Source organism: Nerophis lumbriciformis, linkage group LG27 (genome assembly GCF_033978685.3).
Source record: "Nerophis lumbriciformis linkage group LG27, RoL_Nlum_v2.1, whole genome shotgun sequence".
Classification (NCBI taxonomy): Eukaryota; Metazoa; Chordata; class Actinopteri; order Syngnathiformes; family Syngnathidae; genus Nerophis; species Nerophis lumbriciformis.
Window position 1 is genome coordinate 30,802,564 of NC_084574.2, and position 27,917 is coordinate 30,830,480.

The following is a 27,917-nucleotide window of genomic DNA, read 5'->3' on the forward strand; positions in this document are numbered from 1 at the left end:
CTTATTAATCATATCGTCTAAAAATGCCTTTTCCCATCGACAACGTGACAACTTCACGCCCAATGCGGCCACCGAGTTAAAAAGTTTGGGGACACCTGGCCTATATTATTACATGATGACAAAAAAGGGGTTAAATAGAAATACTTTTATGTAAGTTTGCTGGCAAAAAGCCGGCTTTTCATAGTGCCATGATAAATCCACTTTTCACTACCTATACCTACAGTATTTTTCATTAATCATTGTGCAATTAACCCTGTGCAGATTGACGATACACACTTACTCTGATGATCCAAAAGATATCTGCTCATAAAAATGTCAGCAATAAATTGCTTGAAATCAAACAACCTTAGGTTTATTTATTTATATAGCTTTAATATTTCTTTTTTTTTTAATGTTTTATGGACTTTTTGTCAAAAACAAGTTAAAGTTAAAGTACCAATGATTGTCACACACACTAGGTGTGGCGAAATTATTCTCTGCATTTGACCCATCACCCTTGACCACCCGCTGGGAGGTGAGGGGAGCAGTGAGCAGCAGCGGTGGCCGCGCTCGGGAATATTTTTTTTTGGTGATTTAACCCCCAATTCCAACCCTTGATGCTGAGTGCCAAGCAGGGAGGTAATGGGTCCCATTTTTATAGTCTTTGGTATGACTCGGCCGGGGTTTGAACTCACAACCTACCGATCTCAGGGCGGACACTCTAACCACTAGGCCACTGTGTAGGTGGTAGTAAGTTGTTTTATAATGGGAAAATGCAAAATATGCAATATTCATATAAATAGGTTGCAGAGTGGAATGTTTGAGATTAGGTAGTAATAGCCTTGAACAGGTCAATAATTTATGACGTTATTGATTTTGAACCGCCCAATGCCATTTGTTACATTTCAGCAGTTTAATGGAAGGTTAACTCATTTATGCTTAACAAAGCTCTGAAATGTTTGCTCATGGTTTTCTGGGACCACCTGGTGGTTAAAGGGTACAGTTACAGCAAAACGATATTTTCTCGTTTTTCATTCGGCAAGAATAAGAGATGCAATCGGTTTTCATGGAATAAGCATATGCAAGGATTGTAAACTGATTAAAAAAATAATAATTCTAATGGGAGTTAATGAAAGAGGTCTTAAGAGAAAGTGTGTCTACTTTGTTTGTACCCCATTCTACAACGTTGCAATCAAAAATACAATGCCATTTTATAAAAGCAAAAAATTGTAACAATTCTGGCAAGATTTCAGACCGCTAACATTCAAACTAAATCATCCATCCCTTGTCTACGGCTCGTAATGTCACATAAGAAACACATGTAATGCCCCTTTTGGGCCATAAGAGTGCACAGGGGTTAATGGCTATTGCTTTATGGAAATGTCTTTGCTCCTATATTTTAATAAACTGTGCACTTTTGTGTTAAGAGCCGTCTTATCACTGGGAAATACACACCGAGCATATAAACTGCAAACAAGTGTGAAAACACAGACAGGAAGCATGCTCACAAGGTGGTTCAGCGAGAGCCCCCCCGAAAATGAACATATGAACTCTGTCAAACTATCCAAAACATGCTTGAAGACAAACAACTTCTCATGCATGTTCTCTCCACACTCAGACAAGCAATATGGCAAGGTTAGTCGTTGTAAAAGTGCGGATTAGTCGCAGTTTCACAAAGTTGATTTTATTTGCCATTTAGTATTGGGATATTTTCTTATTTTTGCAATTCAAAAGACACTTAAGTTCACAGTGCGGAATGACAAAACACTGACAGGATAAACACGCATTATATGGGAACAATTGAAAATAATACATCTGTACAAAAGGTCAAATAAAAGTGCAAAAACATTAACTGTAAGTAGCCTTAGTGCTAATTATGACGACTTTGTAATCTTACAATAACAAAAGACATTGGTAGCAGCAAAAAGAAATTAAAAATAATGTGAACCAGTTGTGAAACATCATAAAGTCATTGTTTAAAGTTATTATGGCAGCAAATGGAAATCAATAAAAATGTAGAACTTAATACACACCGTCACACACACACACGCACACACACACACACACAGTCACAGTTAACAGGTGCCAAGGACATTGTGGTGGGAGTCAAGTTTAAGCTCAGTACCAAAAACAATACAAAATTCGCATAGTGGACAGAAAACGCTAACGAGCTTACAAACTGCACATGCAAACACAAACATTTATATACACGCAATTAACCCTCACTAAGACAATCAAGGGTGTAATTCTTTCTCTACGATTTCCTACCCTTTGGTGAGAAAATCTAATGTTAGCCCTAATCCTCCCTTCATGGAGGAGTGGTGTCTGTGAAGCCACAAAGAGACCCAATAGAGCCTATTCTCTCTCTCTCTCTTCACATCAGGTAGAAAAGCTGACAAGAATAGTCAACAATGGATAGTTGTGTGAAGCAGCGCTGAGTCCGAATGATGGCGAAAAACATTGCTGGCCTGGTTATCTTATAGCTAAGCAAAGATTTGGTGGCAACAGATGAAGTAATTCTTATTGAATGCTATTCCCCTGGAAAAGTCACCAAAAAGTAGTAATAGTCTTGTCTCTAACTGCATGCAATAAGTTGTAAAAAGTCATACAGTGCCACCCACAGTCAGTTCCAAGTACTGCATGAGCAGCATCATGTGCAATAAGAGTTTAGTGAGTCTGTAAATGTCTGATTGGTCAAGCTACTCTTACAATTAAGAATCCTGATAAAATCTCCTCCCAACCAAGTAACAGACAGACAAGTCCGTGGCTTTTATTCCCTGCCTTTTTGATGAAGTCCCTCCCTCTCGTTCCCTGAACCTTCTCTTTGCCGGTCTCTATCCCTGCCTCCCTCGTACTTTTCCTGTTTCTATCCCTCCAGCTCGTCTCTAGGTCCCTCTCGCTGTCCCTACCGGTTAGTTTTTCTGTGTCGGGTCCCTGCCTAGTTAATCTAGAGGTGTCCCCCCTGTCCCTCCCATCCCCTCCCGCCCACCCTCCCTCTATGGACAAACACATAAGGGCGTGGGGGCCGTCCATGCGGGGGAGCGGCCAATAGCGTCCCCTCCCTCCCCCCAGATCAGGGCAGTGCAATACACAGATGGATGAGTTTCCCAATCACCCTCCTCCTGCTGGCTCGCCTGCACACACAGAAGGAAGCGCACAGGGAAAGGTGTGTTTATTTAAGAACAATGCAGAATATGAAATGCGTGCATTTAAAAGCTTAGTTAGTCAGGTGTCCAGTGCACCATTGTTATTATACAATCTTTATGTAATATTTCAAGGATGCTTTCATTACATTTAATTCATTTGATGAAGAAAAGTATCTAAATTGCTAAAAATTTAATGGTGTAATAATTACATATATTCAAAAGCCAAGCAGTTTTATGTTTTGCATTTTGTTACCTTATTGTACCGAAAACTAGCCTTGATACAAAGGTACAGTGGAACTTCGAGATACGAACCCCTCATTGTACGATTGTTTCGATTTATGAACCACAGACAATAGAAATATGCTTCAGTATACGACCTTTGTCTGTGTACCAACGTTTCATCTGCCCATGTTGTGCCCGGCAGTACATCCATTAAGGCCTATTTATATTCTATATTATAAGTGTTGCAGGAATTAGTTACTGTGCTACTTTGTGTGCTTTTTAAGTGTTTATTTTTCCAACATGTTTCCAGTTTTTGTCCAAAGAAAGCAATGGACAAGCGATGTGTGCTTTGATACATTCAAGAAGTATTCACAGCGTTGTCCACACTGCCTCACCCCTCCTCTCTGCTACACACCAAGAATATTTTATTTTATTTTCATTCTTCATTCCTAATCATTTCTAACGACCTCACTGCTAATGTGAAGGAGTTTTATGATTCCAAACCAAGAGTGCACCACAGGACTTGTGACAGTGTGTGTACATGTCGGCAGGGTGGCTTCATACGAGGAGGACAGTTTAGCTAACTGATGTTGTTTTGACTTTGTTATTAAATAAAAAGTTGATCATCACCACCTTGTTATGTTTGTTTGATATACTGTACACTTTATATTGTGTTCAAAGTGTACAAACATTTATTGAAATATGGACTTTTGTCAAGGCTGGAACCCATTATTCATATTGTTTTTTATAGGGACTTTTGTTTCCATATACAAACTTTTTTCTTTTTTACAAAACCTATTCAACTATGTATCGAACCATGAGAATTTTGTAACCTAACACCCCTATGTAAATTAATCCATGTGGGCAAACATGAAAGGAATAATGTCCCTAATTAACTGAAACAATACTAATCTTGAATGCTGAGTAAAAAGCTGCAATGTCAAGTAAAGTCTCTGGATCTTATTCAGATTGCATCAATTTAGATTTGACAATAAAATCCACTTCAACATTGTGAGAAACAAACAAAATCTTTCAACTGAAGGTAAAGAACTTGAGTCCGATGGGTTGCTGGCTATTTGGAGATGTTAAGTGGTCTCTTTCAACAGAACAATACTCCCAATTCCACAAGGACATCAACCAATGGAAGCACTATCTTTAAGGACCTCTCTTGCAGGTGCTGTTTTATGGTTACTGGGTTTTACTCAGCATCAGGAAGGGACTCATTTTTTGACATTAAATGATGTGAGTTGAGTTACCTCTTGGATGCGTGTGGAGGCTTTAAACACCATAGCAGGCTGCCAGTCGTTCCTTTAGCAGAGGGGGGAACTGCTCTGAGAACTGCTGCCAGTTCTCCTCTCCAACCTGCTCCTTGAAACCATGCAATATCTATTTAGGGGAACAGACAAAACAGAGAATTTTTAATGAATAAAATCCAGCTAAGGTCGGGTTTACATGTATAAGAAGCAAGTTAGGAAGTTTTGCATCTCTGCATTTGTATATAATACATTTCCAATACAATTAATTTGTAAATGCAGTGGATGTATTACAACAGCACTATTAACCCTCTTGAGCCACTTTAAAAAAATGAATACATATGGAGGCATCAATAGATTAAAGTTAAAGTACCAATGATTGTCACACACACATGAAGTGTGGTAAAATGTGTTCTATGCATTTGACCCATCTCCTTGTTCACCCCCTGGGAGGTGAGGGGAGCAGTGGGCAGCAGCGGTGCCGCGCCCGGGAATCATTTTTGGTGATTTAACCCCCAATTCCAACCCGTGATGCTGAGTGCCAAGCAGGGAGGTAATGGGTCCCATTTTTATAGTCTTTGGTATGACTCGGCCGGGGTTTGAACTCACAACCTACCGATCTCAGGGCGGACACTCTAACCACTAGGCCACTAAGTAGAGTAGTAAATGTTAATAAACCAGTTGCCTAGCAACAAACAAGCAGTTAGTAAGTTTTCATCCTCAGTTTCCTTGATTCAGTCTTCCTTTGCAAAGAGGAAAAAAGCATGAACAGTAATATCTGAGAATTATTGTTGTAGTTATTATAAACCTTACCTTATAGAACATATCTCTCAGATCATCTTTGGGGTTCACCCAAGAAGCGACTGCGTCACAGAAGAAAATGAAGTCCTGAAAATCCAAATCAAACAAAGAATTGTGGTGATGTGGAAGACGTTCAAAAGAAGACGGATCTCTTCTACAAACAGTGAAAAACTAAATCTCACCTGCACTACACCGCCAGGGTTCACGCCAATCATCATGCAAATCCCACGGAAAGCAGAGTCTTTCTCCTCGTTGTCTCGAATGTTGCGCAGTGATGTACACCTGCCACACAACAGTGCTAATTAATCTGTTATATAGGCATCTAAACATTAGCCACAGCCAGTGGCTGTTATAGCTTCAATGGCGCACAGGGCAAGACACCCATGTTGTAAGAAACCCCCCACCTCCAACCAGAGGTGGGTAGAGTAGCCAGAAATTGTACTCAAGTAAGAGTACTGTTACTTTAGAGATTTATTACTCAAGTAAAAGTAAGGAGTAGTCACCCAAATATTTACTTGAGTAAAAGTAAAAAGTATGTTGTGAAAAAACTACTCAAGTACTGAGTAACTGATGAGTAACATATATATATATATATATATATATATATATATATATATATATATATATATATATATATATATACATATATGTATGTGTGGGAAAAAAAATCACAAGACTATTTCATCTCTACAGGCCTGTTTCATGAGGGGGGGTTCCCTCAATCATCAGGAGATGATGATTGAGGGAACCCCCCCTCATGAAACAGGCCTGTAGAGATGAAATAGTCTTGTGATTTTTTTTCCCACACATACATATATTGCGCTCTACTACGGTATCGAGCACTATTTTTTGGATAACCTTATTAAGACATATATATATACATACATATATATATACATATACACATATATATATACATACATTGATATATACAGTATATAATTTATATTTATTTATTTTTCCGTTTTTGTTTACATGTTAAAGGTGTTTCAATGAATATACATGCATGTTTAACACATATAGATTCCTTTCTTTCATGAAAACAAGAATATAAGTTGGTGTATTACCTGATTCTGATGACTTGCATTGATTGGAATCAGACAGTAGTGATGATAATGTCCACGTTTTCAAATGGAGGAGAAAAAAAGTTCCTCCTTTCTGTCTAATACCACATGAAAGTGGTTGGTTTTTGGCTTGTTATTTGTCCAGCTTCCATATTCGTTTTTATACACTTTACAAGAAATACATTGGCAGCAAACTCCGTAGCTTGCTAGCTTGTTTGCACTGGCTTTCTTAGACTCTTAATTTGAAAGCGCAGGCGCGATGGAGCGGCACTTTTATTGTGAAGACAGGAACTGTGCAGTCAGTCTTTAGGCTTTTGACGGGATGTACGGTTGAAATAAAAAAGGATCTTTTTTTCCTTCACACTTTTGATTGATTGATTGGAACTTTTATTAGTAGATTGCACATTACATTACATATTCCGTACGATTGACCACTAAATGGTGACACCCGAATACGTTTTTCAACTTGTTTGAGTCAGGTCATGTGACCCCTGGCTCTGTTTGATTGGTCCAACGTCACCAGTGACTGCATCTGATTGGTGGAACGGAGTGAACGTCACCAGTGACTGTATTTGTTGAAACGCAGGCACTATGAAGGTCTGTCTGACAGACCAAAACAAACAAAGCGTGCATTAACAGATCGATAAAAATTAGTAGCGAGTAGCGAGCTGAATGTAGATAAAAGTAGCGGAGTAAAAGTAGCGTTTCTTCTCTATAAATATACTCAAGTAAAAGTAAAAGTATGTTGCATTAAAACTACTCTTAGAAGTACAATTTATCCCAAAAGTTACTCAAGTAGATGTAACGGAGTAAATGTAGCGCGTTACTACCCACCTCTGCCTCCAACACACACACACACACACACACACACACACACACACACACACACACACACACACACACACACACACGCACGCACGCACGCACGCACGCACGCACGCACGCACGCACGCACGCACGCACGCACGCACGCACGCACGCACGTACGCACGTACGCACAAGGTGCTTGTAATCTCTATCTAGATCAACATATGCCACTGTTTATAAAAGCCATTAGTTTTTTTGCTTGTTTTTCATCAAGCGTTAAGATTTTGCACGTTATTCGACTGTCCCTGAATGCACCATAGTTAAGTGCTGTCAGACAAGGTGAAACTACAGCATAACTATCTCTGAAGCTGCCACAGACAGATGTTTAGTTTTCCCTTTCTTCTTTCACTTCATACTTGCTCTCAAATACTGACAGTGTGTGAATAAAGAGGTACTATTAGGGGTGCATAAAAAATCGATTCACATTCAAATCGCGATTCTTATCTAAATCGATTTTGAAAAAAAACAACAACAAAAAACATCTTTTTAAAATACATTTTGAGGCCATCTCTATGCCGTCACCCCAGGAATCTAAATCAGATCAAATCATTAGGTGCCCAAAGATTCACACCCCTAGGAACTATCGCTTAATAAATCCACCAAATAGAAAAACAAACTGCTGTGACCTTGAAACTCGAACACACACAACTCTCTACCTTTTCCACTCTAAACCAGTTAAATTCCAGAAGACAAAACCTCTCCGTTTTAATTACCACTAATTAATGACAAGACACAAAAACAATTTTTTTTTCTGTTGGGGGCACACGCTGCCCCTTCATCAATACCGTCCTATGCACTCGGCCTGCAGCCAAAATGAGGAAACACAAACTTCGCACTACTTTCATGGATATCTATTACAATACAATGTGTAGCCCTTATAATGATACAATTGTGCACTGCTGTGATGAGTTCATTCATAAAGGCATGGTGGAAAGAATGTGGTAGAAACCAACCCATTCATGAGCAATGCCTGATGGGAAAACTCATCTGCCAAAATATGGGTCTTGCTAAATGGCTTGGCTAATGGCTGTGAGAAAAAAAGAGGCTAAGAGGGAACACCGAGTGATGTGGCGAGCCCACAGAAGACGCATGCTGACTGTGCATCTACAGCTTGCCAATGAAACATGAATTTAGAGTTCAAACAGACTCACCAAGGTCGGATAAACTGAGGCAGCATGGGTGCGACTTCCTGGGGACACACGTAGCCCAGTCGTCCAATGGTGATTGCTGGAAGAGAGCGAAAGGAGTAAAGGCTGAGATATACTCTCGCGTCGCGTAGTTTGCGTCTATCTGACAGCGTCTTGTTTGATTTATAGTTCTTCTGTGGGGGGTGGCGCAAGCCTTGTAATTTTCTCCCAAAACACTAAGGGACAGTGTGTCCAGAAGGAGCAACCGCAGCTGTCGTTGAGTGGATATTTACCTTCTTGTGAAGAATGATGACAACCACAAGATCGACATCTTTGTCTTCACTGGAACTAATTATTCAGAAACATCAGTTTACTTTTAATGGAAGTTTTACTTTCTAACCTGAGGAAAATATCTTTGTGAAGATGGACCGTGAAACTTCTAAACAACTCGCGGCAGAACATGCTATTAATATTTGCTATTCGGCCATTTGGGACACGAGAGAGCTTTGTAAATGTAAATAAACAAAAATGTTAAATAACTATTTTAAGGACATGCTGGTGTTAATGTGTATGGTTATGTGTTATTGATGTTTGGCAATTAAAGTTAAAAACAGTGTCGGACTCGCACTTTGTGACTTTCTTCTGGACACAAAAACACCAAAGTAATTTTTTTGAGGGTGCACCGAGAGTACACAATATTCGTTTTCATGCAAATGTTTAATCACTGTTGCCTAATTTCATACAAGAATTTGTGCATTTCAAGAATAAAGTCTGCTTTTCTGTGGTCCGGGACCACTTAAAGCTGACCAATCACAGCGCAAGGCTAGGCAGGGGAGGGGGCAAGACGGCGTCGCTTACGTAAATTACTTAACGCAAGAATATACACCAGGCTTAAGGGTGACGAGAGCAATCATTTAAATAGAAATAGGCACACCAAATGCTTTTGACTGGTATGGACTTTGTGCCATGTACCAAATTTTATTTTTTTGCGTGTATGCAAGAACTTGGTTATTGTGAAGTCACTACAACAGACCTAATCTAAGAGTACTAAGAAGAACCCAGCAGAGGGCGCAATTAATTGAGTGAAATAAAGTACAGTTGCTTACCATGCTGGTGAAGTTAGCATCAGTAAACAGCAAAAGAAGAACATACCGGTATGTCTTTGGCTGTAAATGATCAATTGTTCGATGCATCACGATTGGAGCAAGTAGAATTAGAAAGTACAATTAGCAAGTAGATGAATAAAACAGGAGAGAGAATAATATCCACACAGTGTGAGAACACTGTCACTCATACATGTGAAAGAAAAGATGGTAGATACAACACACTACTTTGAGCTGCATGTTGACAGCACCTGGGGGCAAATTGTCTGGACATTTCGTGGTTTCATAGAGCACGAAAGTTAAAACATGGATGCCTTCTCGCCATGAATGATTGTAATCGAATCATGAGGTTCTCAAAGATTCCCACCCCTAGTAACTACACTACTTTAGCGGCTACATAGTCGTCATTGGTGTCTTCAAATGGCCAGTAATAACTAACAAACAGTAACAAAAAAGGATTTCCATTTAAGTGTTTGACTGCTCATATACCTGTGTTCTCCAGTAGGGTCTTAGGGGTGTTTGGTCGATTTATGATCTCAACCAACTGGCTCAGAACCATAGCAATGTACGGTTGCATCTCTACACCTGAGAAAGTGTGAAATTAAAATACATGTCTGTCGATAGGCATCTCAAATTTAACCAGGCTCACACATAAAAAAATTATACAACTTACCCATCTGCATACAGATCTCTCCGATGGCCCAGGTCGCATTGTTGCAGACAGAGATGAACTCTGGGTTCAGGTTGGTTCCTAAAATAGGCATGAATTCAGCTGAGGGGAAACAAAGGCAGATTAACAAACAAGACACGACCAAATACAAAGGCACTCTCTTTGTAATATGGGAATAAATGCATTACCAATGCATGGTTTGACATGAGGGAAGCAAGCCTTGGTCAAGTCACCGAGTAGGGCAAAAGAACTCTGTCTTACTTCAGGCATTGTATCCTGGGAAAACAGACAGAGAGAAAGAGAGAGAAATGTGAACATACCGGTACATGAAAAAACACTATTGCATTTGACCAAAGCCAAACACAGTTTGTACAAATAGGTCAACACATGTCATAAAACATGTGTATTGCATATGGTGTCCCACAGATCTCAGATATCTTAAATACAATGTGGAAGTCTTACGAGAGCACCTTACAAAAGTTATGGACATTACAAAAGCGCACTGAGAAAAATGAAAAATGTTGGGTATCAGGAACACACAAATAGACTTTATAAAGTCACATATCATAAAATGTATGAATCTGATGGAGCTGTTGGATACGTGTGCCAAGCTTGTGGCATCATATTAAAAAAAATTGAGGTGGTAATTGCTGCCAAAGATGCATCAACAAAGTTTGAGCAAAGGGTCTGAATACTTATTACCGGTATGTATACGGGATTTTTTTTTTAAGTTTTTAAATGTTATTAAATTTACAATATTAAAAGAAACGTTTCACATTGTCATTATGAGGTATTTTTCTGCCGAAATTTGAGGACAAAAATTAGTTTATTCCATTCTGAAATAAGGCTGTAACATAACAAAATGTGGAAAAAGTGAAGGGCTGTAAATACTTTCCGGATGTATTGAAGATGTTTTTTGTTTGTATTGTCTAGATCGGGGTCGGCTCCTTAATTTATTTTACTTATGTCCTCTTTGTATTTAATATATATTTGCATGTCTCATGACATATTATCTGCATATAATATTGGCTGCCTTTCTGATAGTTGTTTGTGCAAACGTTACCCAGCTTGCCGAAGATTGTAATAAATCCATTAGAAGAAGACACAGCCTGCAGTTTCCATTAACTTGGACACACACATCTATACCTTTGGCCCCTCTAAGCCAGTAATTTCCAGGAGTTATTTCACCCTCTGAGAAGCCTCTGTTTTACTAATGTTTTCCAATGATGCAAAAATGTGTAGAATAAATTGTGTTTGTTGTGTTCGAAATAAAATGGTGAACTGAACTGAACTAAAAGCATAATATTTGTTCTCACAAAATGTGGCCTTTAATTCCAATCGTATCTAATACAAGAGATGGATCATAAATTCTGATTTTACAGAAATGGTGTTACTTTTATGGTAGGCAATTTGCATTGCTTTAGAACGTGGCCGTTTTATACCAATAAACTTGTACATGTGTACCGAGCCAGTGTAGTTGACAGACTGAAAATTAACAACTTTGTCTTACTAGATACAACATGTTTAGTAGATGACAACTCCTTGCCTGCATGCACTGGAACAGCAGAGTCATGATGTTGCTGCGAGACACAAGTGTGTCCACATGACCGCCCAGTCCCTCAGCCAGGCCGCTCAGGAGATCCAAAGCCACGATCATGAAGTCTTTGTCAGGTGCCTCATACTGATCTGGCTGCTGACTGTACATCTAAGACACATACATATGGAACAATTAGAAAATCTTATAATGGCAGCAAACTCACAACATACACAACTTTTTTTTGAAAGGTCAATGAACGTGGGCGCGACTCACCATGGCCTGTGCCAGAGTCTTCTGGACAAGAGTGACACAACGCTGGTAGACGGGCTCACAGTAGGGGAGGAAGCCACTCTGCAGAGCTGTAGCTACAGATGACAGACACTCAAGCAATGGGAAGAGATCTTTATCTTCATCCTTCAACTCATTCCACTTTGAGATCAGCGGAGGCATTAACTTCTGGATGTACTCCTACAAAGAGAAGAGATTTGGCTTGTGCCATTTTTCTTTTTGAGGCTTACAAACTAAATAGGATGTATTTTATGAGGGCAATGGAGCTTACAGGCTGGTTCAGATGGTGTCCGACAGAGTCTGCCAGTGTTCCTATGGCATCATAAAGGATGAGCAGGTTCTTGTGCTGGTACTTCCCAAAAGCAAACACCAACGTGTCCAAGATGAAGCTTAAGTAAGGTACCAACTCTGTGCACGCCTCTTCCTCCAGGGTGGCAAAAGCACTTAAAAAAAAAAAAGAGGTGGTTGGTAAAGCAGAAGTAGTGGGGTTGAAGAAGCAATTATCCGTCACTGAATGTACCAACTCATGTTCAAGTCATCTTTTTTGCTCTATTCACCACTACTTTATTAGCCTTGCACTAGGGCTGGACAATTAATAAAAATGATAATCACGATTATTTCGATTGATAGCATAATTACGATTAATTACACGATTATTCATTTATTTGAAAACATGAGTATGTAAAACTCAACTTTAAATATACCGGTTTAAAAAAAACAGATACAAATTAGTAACGGATAAACCACAGCAAGTAAAATATTTATAATAATATCAAAACCAATACATTTAAATAACAATAGCAATGTAGAAAACAATAAATTTCAGTTTTTCCGTTTTTTTTAATTGATTAGGCATATTCGCGGTGTGTCAAATAAAAAGTAGCAACCATGGTGACATCCCATAACCTGACTCTCGCCAGATCCTTGTAGTTCACTGAGCTCCACACAAGGATCTGGGACTTCTCAATAGGAGATGTATTTCAGAAGGCGGGGCCTAGTAAAAAAAATCATTGCATGTGATTGGATAAACCACTTGTCCGTTATCTTGAATGACGTGCTACTTCAACCACTCACATCGAAATCAACCCGTGACGCTGATGAGCGACGCTGGAAAATCCAAAACAGAACAGCCGACAAATTGGATAACAACAGAGCGAAAAGTTAGAGAACTTCTACTGACACAACGCAGCAAGTTCAGTAGACGATCGATGTCGCAAAACAGTTGCAATAGCAGAATCAATGTCAGCACGCGACTCCTCGCTGCGTGCCGCCATTGTTGTTTGAATCAAACAGTCGCTTCGGCGCTATGTCACATCTATGAAATCCCGCCCAGCGATCCAAGATATTTTTTGCTATCTTGAAGGAGTGTGCAATGCCCTCGATCCCAGATCCTTGTGAGCAGCTCAGCGAACTACAAGGATCTGGCGAGAGTCAGGTTAGACATCCAAACCTTCTCGCAGAGACGTGCTCTTTTTTCACTCATTCGCTCCTCATCTTTTTCAATGTCACAAGCTACGGAATTTGCATGCACATTGCATGCATTTTCATAATCGTGAGAAGCCACGATAAAAATCTAAATTAAAATTGTATTAATTGTCCAGCCCTACCTTGCCCGTATTAGTTATTGAAGCACTTGTTTATATTTTTAGTTAATCGATAATATTTATTGTTTACATTGAACAAAGAAATACTTATTTTAAGGTATATTTTACTATTGTATTTTATTCATCCTTCTGCGTTACAATGTAAATGTGACACTGTGTGCCTTTTTTTGTTTGAAATTGTTTTTTATGTCTGTACAGCCCTTTGGCCAACTGAGGTTGTTTTTAAATGTGCTATATAAATAAATAAACTGAACTGAGATCACAGTCTACCAAGTCAAATTCCTTGTGTGTTAAACATACTTGGCCAATAAATCTGATACTGAAAGATTCTAAATCAGTACCTGCAGGCTGCTTCCTGTACCCTCTTATTGCCATCCAGGATCCGTTTGAGGAGCTCCGTCATAAGAGGCTTCAGGTGTGCGTCCGGGGGCTGGCTGACCACCCAATGAGCGTAACGGCTGAGGGTCCAGCAGGCGATGGAACGAACGAGGGCCTTCTTGTCACATAGACACTGGATGAGGTGGGGAATGAGCTCAGGCAAGTAAGGTACCATGCCCTGCATGCATCCTGGAGAAAGAAGAAGCGATAGTTCTCAAATACAAACGTTTTCTCACTTGCCAGTAATATAATATTCTCAAAACCAAATTTTGTTGTACCATTTGGTCAACGACCTACACCAGGGATGCCCAAAGTGGAGCCTGTTGAGATGTTTTGTTTGGCACACCAAAGGCTGGCTTCCCAAATGTATTACATATTCATACTGACCTCATTCAGGCTCACACAATCATTATTGGCATGTCCGCAAGACTAACTAGTCGCCATCAATCGAAAGTGACGATCTCCACTGCCTAAACTGCTCATTCACGGTGCTGCTGCATGATTACAATGGCTGTGTTTGACCCGCCCTTGGAAGAAAAAGGTTTTGGCACCCCTGATCTACACTAAACAGTATGGACATTTAAAGGGGCGGTTTGTAAACACCAATGACAATTTCGTCTTTTAATACCACTTGAGCCATAATTATACCGATTCATTGAACTTTGAATATAATACAGTGGTACCTTTGTGGTACTTTCACTGTTATGCTGATGACACCAAACTCTACATGCCCCTTAAGCTGACCAACATGCCAGATTGTAGTCACCTGGAGGCGTGTCTAAATGAAATTAAACAATGGATGTCCAGCATCCTGACGCTAAGAAAACGGAAATGCTGATTATCGGTCCTGCTCGACACCGGTACCTACGTATTTAATAATACTGCTTTAACATTTGACAACAAAACAATTAAACACAGCGACTCAGTAAAGAATCTTGGTATTATCTTCGACCCAACTCTCTCGTTTGAGTCACACATTAAGAGTTTTACTAAAACAGCCTTCTTTCATCTCCGTAATATCGCTAAAATTCGTCCCATTTTGTCCACCACCGACGCTGAGATCATTTTTCATGCGTTCGCTACGTCGCGATTACTGTAACGTATTATTTTCGAGTCTCACTATGTCTAGCATTTGAAGATTACAGTTGGTACAAAATACGGCTGCTAGACTTTTGACAAGAACAAGAAAGTTTGATCATATTACGCCCATCCTGGCTCACCTGCACTGGTTTCCTGTGCACTTAGGATGTGACTTTAAGGTTTTACTACTTACGTATAAAAAATTAAACGGTCTGGATCCATCCTATCTTGCTGATTGTATTGTACCATATGTCCCAGCCAGAAATCTGCCTTCATAGAACTCTGGCTTTTTAGTGATTTTCAGAGCCCAAAAAAAGTCTGCGGGCTTTAAAGCGTTTTCTATCCGGGCTCTAGTACTCTGGAGTGCCCTACCGGTAACAATTAGAGATACTACCTCAGTAGAAGCATTTAAGTCCCATCTTAAAACTATACTCTAGCCATTAAATATACCCCTTTTTAGACCAGTTCATCTGTTGTCTCTCTTTTTTGCTGTGCCTTGTTATCAGGTGACCACGTATCAGCCTCCACGGAGGAAGCACTAACTGTTCCAAGTCGGGACCCAGGATGGACCACTCCTCTTTGTATCAGTTGGTGATGTCTTTGCGCCCCGACGTGTCTACATGCAAGAAGATCCCCTTCTGGCCCCACTATAGACTGTACTCTGACTCTCACATTATTAACTGTATCCACTCGGCATCCATTGCACCGGTCACCCAAGGTGGGGGTCCCCACATCTGCGGTCCCTTCCAAGGTTTCTCATTATCATTGGGTTGAGTTTTTTCTTGCCCTGATGTGGGATCTGAGCCGAGGATGTCGTTGTGGCTTGTGCAGCCCTTTGAGACATCTGTGATTAAGGGTTATATAAGCACACTTTGATTGATTGAATGATTGATACCTAAACTTAAAGTCCCCCAACTTAAGAGTGTTTTGAGATAAGAGCTGTCTCTTGGGTAATTGTTAAGCTTTAATTTCCAAGCAAAAACTTGATTTACAAGCATCTCCGCCATTATTTTGTATAGCAAATGTCACAGTGAACCCCGTAAGATCCACTCAAAACATTCAGTCTTACTCACTAGCATTAACTTGTAGCTAAAGATGAACATAACTTTTTTTCTCCAAGCACGGGAAAAAAGTGAGTGTGAAGTGCAGTGCTGAGAAAAAGAAGCGGATGATATTTGTTGGATTAAGAAAATAAATCCTCAAAAATATGACAGTGGGTTGCCACCTTGACGAAACGATTCCAGAGTATCGCTGCTAGTCTGCACCATACTGAAGCAGCCAAGAATGTAATAATATCTACAAAACCCAAAACCAGTGAAGTTGGCACATTGTGTAAATCGTAAATAAAAACATAAAACATGATTTGCAAATCGTTTTCAACCTACAGTATATTCAATTGAATACACTGCAAAGACAAGATACTTAACGTTCGAACTGGTAAACTTTGTTATTTTTTGAAAATATTAGCTCATTTAGAATTTGATGCCTGCAGCATGTTTAAAAAAAGCTGGCACAAGTGACAAAAAAGACTGATAAAGTTGAGGAATGCTCATTAAACACTTATTTGGAACATCCCACAGGTGAACAGGCTAATTGGGAACAGGTAGGTGCCATGAATGGGTATAAAAGCAGCTTCCATGAAATGTTCAGTCATTCAAAAACAAGGATGGGGCAAGGGTGACCACTTTGTGAACAAATGCGTGAGCATTTTACAGTTTAAGAACAACATTTCTCAACAAGCTATTGCAAGGAATTTAGGGATTTCACCATCTACGGTCCGTAATATCATCAAAAGGTTCAGAAAATCTGGAGAAATCACTGCACGTAAGAGGCAAGGCCGAAAGCCAACATTGAATGCCCATGACCTTCGATCCCTCAGGTGGTACTGCATCAAAAAGCGACATCAGTGTGTAAAGGATATCCATACATGGGCTCAGGAACACTTCAGAAAACCACTGTCAGTAACTACAGTTCGTCGCTACATCTGTAAGTGCAAGTTAAAATTCTACTATGCAAAACCACCACTTATCAACAACACCCAGAAACGCCGCCGGATTCGCTGGGGCCGAGCTCATCTAAGACTGACTGATGCAAAGTGGAAAACTGTTCTGTGGTCTGACGAGTCCACATTTCAAATTGTTTTTGGAAACTGTGGACGTGGTGTCCTCCGGACCAAAGAAGAAAAGAACCATCCGGAATGTTATAGGCACAAAGTTCAAAAGCCAGCATTTGTTAAGTTAAGTTAAGGTACAAATGATTGTCACACACACACTAGGTGTGGCAAAATTATTCTCTGCATTTGACCCATCACCCTTGATCACCCCTTGGGAGGTGAGGGGAGCAGTGGGCAGCAGCGGTGGCCACGCCTGGCAATCATTTTTGGTGATTTAAACCCCAATTCCAACCCTTGATGCTGAGTGCCAAGCATTTGTGATGGTATGGGGGTGTATTAGTGCCCAAGGCATGGGTAACTTACACATCTGTGAAGGCACCATTAATGCTGAAAGGTATATACAGATTTTGGAGCAACATGTGTTGCCATCCAAGCAATGTATGTTTAATGGACGCCCCTGCTTATTTTAGCAAAACAATGCCATGCCACAATCTGCACGTGTCACAACAGCGTGGTTTCGTAGTAAAAGAGTGCAGGTACTAGACTGGCCTGCCTGTAGTCCAGACCTGTGTCCCATTGCAAATGTGTGGCGCATTATGAATCGTAAAATACGACAATGGAGACCCCGGACTGCTGAACAACTTAAGCTGTACATCGAGCAAGAATGGGAAAGAATTCCACCTCAAAAGCTTCAAAAATTGGTCTCCTCTGTTCCCAAACGTTTACTGAGTATTGTTAAAAGGAAAGGCGATGTAACAGTGGTAAAAATGCCCCTGTGACAACTTCTGTGCAATGTGTTGCTGCCATTAAATTCTAAGTTAATGATAAAGTTTCTCAGTTCAAACATTAAATATCTTGTCATTGCAGTCTATTCGATTGAATATAAGTTGAAAAGGATTTACAAATCTTTGTATCCTGTTTTTATTTACGATTTACACAACGTGCCAACTTCACTGGTTTTGGGTTTTGTAAACGGCATCCATGCAAATGGATTGTGTTGATGGTGTTTGATGGAGAAGCAGCTGCAAGGAGATACCATAGAAGTCTACTCTCCAAGGTGAAGGTTGTATATTAATATTACATCAAAAAACTACCATCGTTTTTATTAGTACATTCTATTTTATTGTTTTTATACAATATTTCTTATCCAAGTTAGATACAATATTTTGTATCTAACTTATCAATTACAAATTGTGCTGTATGGCACCAATTGAATTGATTCCTATTAAATGCAATGAAGACGTTGCTTTGCGATACAAGTGTTTTGAGATAAGAGCTCCGTCACAGAACCAATTATACATTGTCAGCAAAGATATTCACCTCTTCAGTTCAGTGGTTAACATTGGAAGAGCTAGAAAAAATACAAAAGTATTTGGACATGCTGCCACTACACAGCAACAAGAAATTATAAATGGAACAATGCAGTCAGTCCACATTTTACAGCAAGTATAACAGCATACTTTGTGTCCATTCATCCACAAAAACATTTGTAAGGTCAGAGGTGACTGATGTTAGACCTGCGAGAGGGCTTGTTGCTCACAATCTCAACACTACATAATTCCCGAATTCTTTCCTGCCAAACTCAGCCAATTCTTGTATGTTTATGATAATCAACTGGTATAGGGGTTCATTCCTTGCACATGCTAAAGAAGTCAGTGTTAAACACATACAAAAAATAACAAGTACCCAGATCCATTTCACTTTGAGTGTGACAAATGTTTGGTTTGGAAAACCAATTCACTAAAATGCCAACAGTAGGTCTCACCTTCGGCTATGGCCCCCAAGACCAGGATGCCAGACTCTTTGATGACCCAGTCCGGGTGGAAGAGCAGGCCTTTGAGCAGGGGAAGGAGATGAGGAAGCAGCTCCTCTCGAAACACATTGGCCAGAACATCCAGCGCCGCAGCAGAACATTTCCCTGAAAGTAAGTATCAAATCATATTCAGCTCTGAAATTATATGAAATTTCCCTGGACAACATAATGTGTGAATGTGTGTGTGAATGGGTGAATGTGGAAATAGTGTCAAAGCGCTTTGAGTACTTTCAAGGTAGAAAAGCGCTATACAAATTAGTCAATCTTGTACCACACATAGAATAAAAGAATTGGAAGATAAATACAATGATCCAGAAAGGTAGTACTCACGTAGGTTCCAGTCAGACAGAGTATCGTCATCATCGTCATCATCATCGTCAATGTCCTCGCCCTCCTCACCATCCCCTCCTTCGTGCTGCAGAGTGACCGTGCGAGACTTGTGGAAGCGAGGTTTGATGTCTTGCTCGCTGTCTGGAACCGCTTCATCCTCCTCTACGTCACCCTGGAGGACAACAGAGCATTTGATGAATAAGGATAAAAAGGAGTAGGCAGCGGAGGGTATTTTCATGGGGGTAATGGCCTCACCTTAAGAAGAATGATATCAATCTCAGAGTATTTCATCCCATTCACCAAAATTGGGATGAGTCTAAAAAGACAGCAGAGCACAATTCTTAGCTGTTGTTGTGCATATGAGACATGTGGAGTTCTTTGTTATGACATTAATCCAGTCCATTGAGCTGCTGGCATGTGAGAACTTACTGGAGCAAGTGGCCAGACAGGGCCTCTTTACAGATGGGCTGTTCAGCCAAAGTCAGCCAGAACTCACAGGCCTCCAAAGCCACATTCTCATCTGGGTCTTGGGTCCGCTGCAGCATGTACTGAAGGGTAAACAACCAGAGGATGATGATGATGGTGAAGAGCATGAGTAAGGCATCTGCAGTTAACAAAAGTCACATCCATACCTGGATGATGCTGTGCATGTGCGGGATGAGGCGGTCAATGCGGACTTCCAGCAGCATTACTAGGGCCCTGCAGACATTCTTGCGCACCTCACTGTCCTCATCACCTGCCAGTGCAAAGAGACTCTGGATAGGAAAGAGACAAGGAGAGAGAAAGAGAGTAAATTATTGGAGGAGGTTCTAAAGAGGAGCAGCTTATGAAGGAAGGAAGAAATAAAAATATATAAATGAAGATATTTGGTCACAAAAGCCACACTCGACTTGTTAAGCACAAAAACAGGTACAGTATAAGCTTGCACCAGTAAATTTGAAGTCACAGACATCACAGCAGTTATACACACTTGTTTGGTTTTTTTTTGCATACAACATGACGCAGTAGAAAATGGATGGATGGATGGATGAATCACATTTTTGCTGCAGTGAAACAAAGTAGTGGTGCAAAACACATTCACACACTAACACCCACAAATCAGTGGTGTGAACTAATGCAGCGGAGGGAGCACTACACAAAATACTGTAGTTATTTCTATTTCTTACACCTTATAAAAGATATTCAGTGTGTTTCTGTAATCGGATTAATATGGATAGTCAAAGATTTAGGACGTTATGAGTTAACGAACGCACTCTCACTAATTATTATAATTGTACAAAAAGAAAAGTAGAATTTGTTACGTGCATATACATATGTGGGATAATAGGACATCACTATTGTTCTATATAGTTAACTTCGTAATGCCATTATGTACTGAGGGACTCTTCTGGGGGCAGCACGCCAAAGGAAAAGTAAGTGAAGTGAAATTAGACGTAGTAAAGCACTCAGTGGAGCAATCAACATTGTTTCTCCTTCCTTTGCAACACCCCTTCTAATGTGCAAGACAACTACAGGGATAAAACCAAATATTTATTGTCTTTATTTATCTTATTGTTGTACAGTATTTCTTTTTTTTTAACCATTAATCATACATCCTTTGTGTGTTGTTGTGCAGTGAGTGACTTAGGTTATAATTTAATCTGGGTCAAATTGTAACATCTTTGACAACATTTGCATATCCATGAAGTTTGGACGATAAAAACGTGAAAAGTAGACATTTTGGTATTTAAATCTGCTGCTAGGAATTTAAAATGCTGTTTCTTTGCTCACAAATGACAAGCCACATATTTTTATGACAGGAGCAGCCAAAGTGATTTGCGCACTTGCAGAACTACAAATGCTTTGATGAAAACATGGGCCAATCTTGTACCGTGAATGTGGTTTAGCCACCTTACCATTATCTCCTCATAGTCTTCAAACCAGTAACGATGGCTAAACATGCAGAACTAGCTTGGAACTAATTTGTTTTATTGTGTCAAAGCAAATATACTATGATTATGACAAGCATAATCCATTCAGTCAATCCGTGTAAAACATTTTCTAGGAACAGCAATACACTTACTGGAAAGTCTAAAAAAACCTTGCAACAAGAAATTAAATTAAAAATGGTTGATTTTTGGGGTTAAGCAGATTTTTTATGCATATACTTGATTACCAACCACAATCCTGCATTATATTTCTCTCCCCGAATGTCCGACAGTTCTTTACAATGCATGTTTTTTGTTTTCTACTGTTCTGTCTATAGTAGGCTAGAGATGATACTAGCTCGAAATCAAACGGAACATCATTTGTTTTTACAATGAAGTTAGTAAAAAGTGGAAAATTATACAAGTTAATAAAAATACTCACCTCAATGAAAGTGTCAATAATATCCATCAGAGCCTGAGCTCGACCAATTATGAACTGGTTCACGCATGCGATAGCGTGGGACCTGAGTGGACGAAAATGTTGTGGTTTAATACAGGCTTTAAGTATAGACAAATTCATAATGATAGGAGAAAAACTATTAATGTACAATTATCATATTAAAAGACAGTACAAACTGGAATTCAACAATAGAAGAAGGACAATAGATCATATTACTGTAGTTATATTTTGTTACAGACATTTTGCTCCCGTTTTATTTATCTTAACATTAAAATTATTGGTCAAAGTATTTTTTTTAATCTGATCAACCACACATTTGAATTGTGATTAGGGCTGCATAATTAGGTCCAGTTGGAGTTAGGTTTCACCAGTAGGGGTTTCCTCACCCATCTTTGCACTGACATATGCATTGACCTGATCCGTCTGACCGTGTAACAACCTGCCCCGCCTTTCAGGTAACCATCCGCTGTTAAGGTAAAGAAGCATATACGGTCAAAATAAATTGCATGATTAATCTGCGTTTACACTTGATTAATGCAATATTTTTTGTGTGGTTAATCGCACTTGCTAACTTTCACAGCCCTAACTAAAATTCAAGCATTTTCGTGAATGTTAAGCACCAGTGTAAAGAAACACTTTTAAAAAGGGTCATATTATGGGGGTTTTTCTACATTTAAAACACTTCCTCATGGTCTACATAACATGTAATAATAGTGGTGCGATTATCAAAATTTTGCATCGATTTAAATACAGTACATACATACACACTCACGGTACATACATCCTCACACATTCACTGTAAAAACATACACAAGCACATATGTATACCTACACTCATAAATATAATCACGTTTTATCAAACACATATCAACGTTGTTCCCCTAGGGGAAAAAGGGGAAAACACGGCACACTGTCAAAGCTTAACCTATTGTTACTTTAACAATCTACAAAGTTAATACAGTTCCCTTTCTCTTTCTTTCCCTCCATTTTTCTGCTTTCTTTTTTAAATCAAGTTATCATTACATATGTATTGTTGCACTTGAAACAATTGTATTGTTAATAATAGAGGTAATTATTAATTATCAAGAGTGCTATTTATATTGCTATTTTTATTGCTCCATTTGTAGTGCAATAATGGTTGTCATTTGTCATGTTTGAGAACATTGGACATCTGTAAGTGATCACAAAGAGCCGTGGTCGCATTTTATCAAAAAAAGAGATCAGCATTGTCATCTGAAAAAGGCAAACAAACTTGTTTGTTCATTATTGATTAGTAACTGTACCTTATTTGCAAGATTATTGCCAACTTCAAAGACTTTTAAAATGTGCACTTAATTTTTACTATACTTACTGTCACCAAGTTTTCAGCAAATCAATGACTTGCAGTTCAATAAAACATTTAAAAAGCATACCTGTATGACATTGACTACCAAATTGCATGTGTACCCAAATATTGGGGTATTTTCTTCAGCCAATTTTATTTATGCAAGCAAATAACTCATGATTAATCATGATTTATCACAGGTTTAGTGTGATTAATCTGATTTTTTTTTTTAAATAACTAGACAGTCCTAGTTAAAACTATAAGTTACTTTTTATTAGATAATGTCAACAATGGAGGATTTTAGCATGCATGTGCATGTGCATGTGCATGTATGGGCCAGTCTGCCCCACAACAAGAGAATAGAGAAAAATAAGGAACTTTTATATTACATCGCCGGACTACCAACTGGATATAAATGGCAACCTCATGCAAAACTTTTAGGGTAAACCTCCAACTGTACCACATATATTCACAACTTAAGTCTCAAATTCCAAACGGCTCGTTTGGAGCAAGTTTGAAAGTAGGAAAGATTGTTTTAATCTCAGCCATGCCTCCATGGTTTGATTAAAATAATCTGGGAGTTCTGGGAATTCCAAATACACAGAAACAGGTACCGCCATCAGGTAAGAAAAGTTGGATTTGCTTGAAATGATCCCTTTAACAAAGACACATTGAAGCTGTTGCAACCAACCTGATCTTGGGGCTGCAGTGCTTAAAAAACTGCAGGAACTTGGGAATCATGATGTTGAGTGGCCTGTTCAGTGCATCACTATCCAACAACTCTGACGAGTCTTCACAGATCTTCTGCAAAGCTCCGAAAGAACCCTGAAAGATTGATTCACAAAACCCCACACACAATTGACAAATTTACCCACTGTGACTAAAAACTTTCATTGTATATGCGCCCATGCCAGCCTGACCTCACAAGTGTTGTAGTCCTCCGAGTTCAGTAAATTGCACAGCTGCGGCAACAGTTCAGGCCAGGTCTGCAGCTCGCCTTTGGAGGCAATGGTAGTGATCAGGATACCTTGATGGCAGGAATACAAACGTTAGACACAAATACAAGGTTTCTATATTTCAGAGCATTTTTTTTTTTTTTTTAAAAGGGTTACACTACCACATTACCTGCAGAAATGTATCCACCTACATAGCACTCTGACTCACAATGGCTACGCTATCTTTCTTTCCCTCTCGCAGCACTCACCGATTGTAGCTCTGATAAGGGGCGAAGGGTCTCCGATGTTGTTGAGGCATTCTCGTTTGATAAAGTCAGCCACATTGGGAGGGAAGTTCTGGTAGTGAGCCTTTACATTGTTCTTCAGTATCAGGCCACTGAGAGATCGAGTGGGCTCGTCTACAGGGGAAAAAAAGCAACGTCGATTAACTAAAATCCGTAATAGCATACAACAATACTGTGGTGGCTAATTTAGTTGAGATTACGCACCCTCAGATTTGAGGCTTGTCAGGACAAAGATGAGATAGTTGTTGAAATCTGGAAATTGGTTAAGTTGCTCCAATTTCTGCAGGCTGCGTTAAGGAGCTCAACCAGACACATTGCAAAAGCTCACACACCCTCACATACCTTGCATGGTTGCTTTATTCTTGAAGACCAGCCTTACAACCAAATCAAGGATTATGCTGCTCTATTTCCCACCTTGGACATAGTGTCTGTAAGGATACTTCTTGCACAGCTCTCTGTGTGGCTGTGTCTGGAGACTGGGAGTCCTTGAGTAGCTGGAGCACTTGCTGCAGACCTTGTTCATCTGGTTGCCACTCCATCCTGCAGCACAGAACCACAACGTTGTTTGTGTAGCACACTCATCACACTGTCACCTTTACCAGTCCTCCCGGAATACAGTACAGGATACACGAGCAAGGCGTCCAATATGCGCACATCCGTTTCTATAAAGCAACTACTAGAATGGATAACATACTGAATTGAACGGGATCTTTCTGTGTGGAGTTTGCATGTTCTCCCCGCGACTGCGTGGGTTCCCTCCGGGTACTCCGGCTTCCTCCCATTGCCAAAAAAACATGCACCTGGGGATAGGTTGATTGGCAACACTAAATTGGCCCTAGTGTGTGTGAATGTTGTCTGTCTAGCTGTGTTGAACCGTGCGATGAGGTGGCGACTTGTCCAGGGTGTACCCCGCCTTCCGCCCGAATGCAGCTGGGATAGGCTCCAGTCCTCACGGAAGACAGTACAGCATACATATCCAATATGCGAACATCCGTTTCTATAAAGCAACTGCGAGAATGGATCACATTCATGTGAATACTGAATTGATCGGGATCTTTCTGTGTGGAGTTTGCTTGTTCTCCCCGCGACTGCGTGGGTTCCCTCCGGGTACTCCGGCTTCCTCCCACCTCCAAAAAAACATGCACCCGGTGATGGGTTGATTGGCAACACTAAATTGGCCCTAGTGTGTGTGAATGTTGTCTGTCTAGCTGTGTTGAACCGTGCGATGAGGTGGCGACTTGTCCAGGGTGTACCCCGCCTTCCGCCCGAATGCAGCTGGGATAGGCTCCAGTCCTCACGGAAGACAGTACAGCATACATATCCAATATGCGAACATCCGTTTCTATAAAGCAACTGCGAGAATGGATCACATTCCTGTGAATACTGAATTGAACGGGATCTTTCTGTGTGGAGTTTGCTTGTTCTCCCCGTGACTGCGTGGGTTCCCTCCGGGTACTCCGGCTTCCTCCCACCTCCAAAAAAGCATGCACCTGGGGATGGGTTGATTGGCAACACTAAATTGGCCCTAGTGTGTGAATGTGAGTGTGAATGTTGTTTGTCTATCTGTGTTGGCCCTGTGATGAGGTGGCGACTTGTCCAGGGTGTACCCCGCCCTTCCGCCCGAATGCAACTTGAATAGGCTCCGTGACCCCGAAAGGGACAAGCGGTAGAAAATGGATGGATGGATGGATGCGTTATGACGCAATTTAGCATCGCCATCCATGTTTTATCTTCCGGGATCCCAACACACACATTTTACAGTAAATACCCACTTTAGATAGACAATGAAGATTACACTTTATTCTTACAGCATGAGAGGCCCGGACAATCTGGGCGCAAATGTCTAGCGAACTAGCTTAGCGTCGTTATAACCGTTAATACGTAACTTACAGAGCAAAAACACAGTCGAAGGTAGTCTTGTGTTTACTATCGTATCAGCGCTTTTTTCCGCAGCTCGGGTTATAAACTGAAATCACCGCCACTAAGAGAGCAAACAGAGCGCATTAATATTCATAACAGAGCCGTCGGGTTTAGCAAAGCTAAGCTAGCTAGTATTTTCTTGAATGTACCGCGAAAATGTTACCTGCTCGCTCCGATGGGTCAAACGTAGCTTTTCCCTTGGTAATTCCGTGGCGATACTGAAACGACGGACATTAAACGAGTACAACTGTGATTTGTTGGACTGAAAACCAACTTCGGGTCTCTTGAGATGTGACTGAGGGCTGTGCTGCTCACTGGTTGTGTGACACAGATTGCATGCCTGGCTATCAAGCCGGTGATCAGCAGGAAGACACTCGGCTTCCGTACGGGGCGGGTTGTCAAGCTAAGTCTACGACCCGACTTCCATCCATGAGGAGATACTGCATATATACATCACTCTAATAACAGCTTGTTGGTCGACTTTTTAAACATTGAACATGTCTTTTTAGCGTTGGTAGGATTGTGCTGCCTTTTCATTGTGTACCAAATCTGATCGCTAGATGGGGTCTGTTTATTTATTCTGTAGAGGTGGCCAATACTGCTCATTTTGGTATCGATCCGATACCAGGGATTTTTGGACACGTATCGCCGGTATCGATACGTTTCACTTAGACATTTTATAAGAACATTGTAAGCATGAAGTGCTCTAAAACTTGCTGGTGGACGGCTGCGTTGACCCTGGATCTCAGGAAACAGAGTGGACCGACACCAGCAGATGACATGGCACCCCAAACCATCACTGATGGTGGACACTTTACACTAGACTTCAGGCAACGTGGATCCTGTGCCTCTCCTGTCTTCCTCCAGACTGTGGGACCTCGATTTCCAAAGGAAATGCAAAATTTGCATGGTTGGGTGATGGTTTGGGGTGCCATGTCATCTGCTGGTGTCGGTCCACTCTGTTTCCTGAGATCTAGGGTCTACGCAGCCGTCTACCAGCAAGTTTTAGAGCACTTCATGCTTCCTGCTGCTGACCTGCTCTATGGAGATGGAGATTTCAAGTTCCAACAGGACTTGGCGCCTGCACACAGCGCAAAATCTACCCGTGCCTGGTTTACGGACCATGGTATTTCTGTTCTAAATTGGCCCGCCAACTCCCCTGACCTTAGCCCCATAGAAAATCTGTGGGGTATTGTGAAAAGGAAGATGCAGAATGCCAGACCCAAAAACGCAGAAGAGTTGAAGGCCACTATCAGAGCAACCTGGGCTCTCATAACACCTGAGCAGTGCCAGAAACTCATCGACTCCATGCCACGCCGCATTAACGCAGTAATTGAGGCAAAAGGAGCTCCAACCAAGTATTGAGTATTGTACATGCTCATATTTTTCATTTTCATACTTTTCAGTTGGCCAACATTTCTAAAAATCCCTTTTTTGTATTAGCCTTAAGTAATATTCTAATTTTGTGACACACGGAATTTTGGATTTTCATTTGTTGCCACTTCAAATCATCAAAATTAAATGAAATAAACATTTGAATGCATCAGTCTGTGTGCAATGAATAAATATAATGTACAAGTTACACCTTTTGAATGCAATTACTGAAATAAATCAAGTTTTTCAAAATATTCTAATTTACTGGCTTTTACCTGTATATATTTTTATTTTTATTTTTTTTTAATGATTTATTT

The 27,917-nt window shown here is 40.3% G+C and overlaps 1 protein-coding gene across 1 annotated transcript; it reads right to left on the bottom strand.

The window, feature by feature from the left end:
* Positions 1-1,647: 1,647 nt before the first annotated feature.
* On the bottom strand, positions 1,648-26,600 carry tnpo2b (transportin 2b). Its single transcript, XM_061988147.2, has 24 exons — positions 26,390-26,600; positions 24,747-24,846; positions 24,511-24,586; positions 24,271-24,420; positions 23,987-24,093; positions 23,758-23,891; positions 21,725-21,806; positions 20,008-20,130; positions 19,805-19,923; positions 19,631-19,691; positions 19,376-19,547; positions 18,998-19,150; positions 14,003-14,228; positions 12,329-12,500; positions 12,043-12,237; positions 11,779-11,937; positions 10,421-10,508; positions 10,236-10,334; positions 10,052-10,147; positions 8,484-8,559; positions 5,584-5,683; positions 5,414-5,488; positions 4,604-4,733; positions 1,648-3,113 (listed from the first exon to the last, which is right to left on the bottom strand). The coding sequence occupies exons 2-23, from the start codon at positions 24,843-24,845 to the stop codon at positions 4,626-4,628; spliced, it is 2,670 nt and encodes an 889-aa protein (XP_061844131.1). The 5' UTR covers position 24,846; positions 26,390-26,600; the 3' UTR covers positions 1,648-3,113; positions 4,604-4,625.
* Between the last annotated feature and the right edge of the window lie 1,317 nt (positions 26,601-27,917).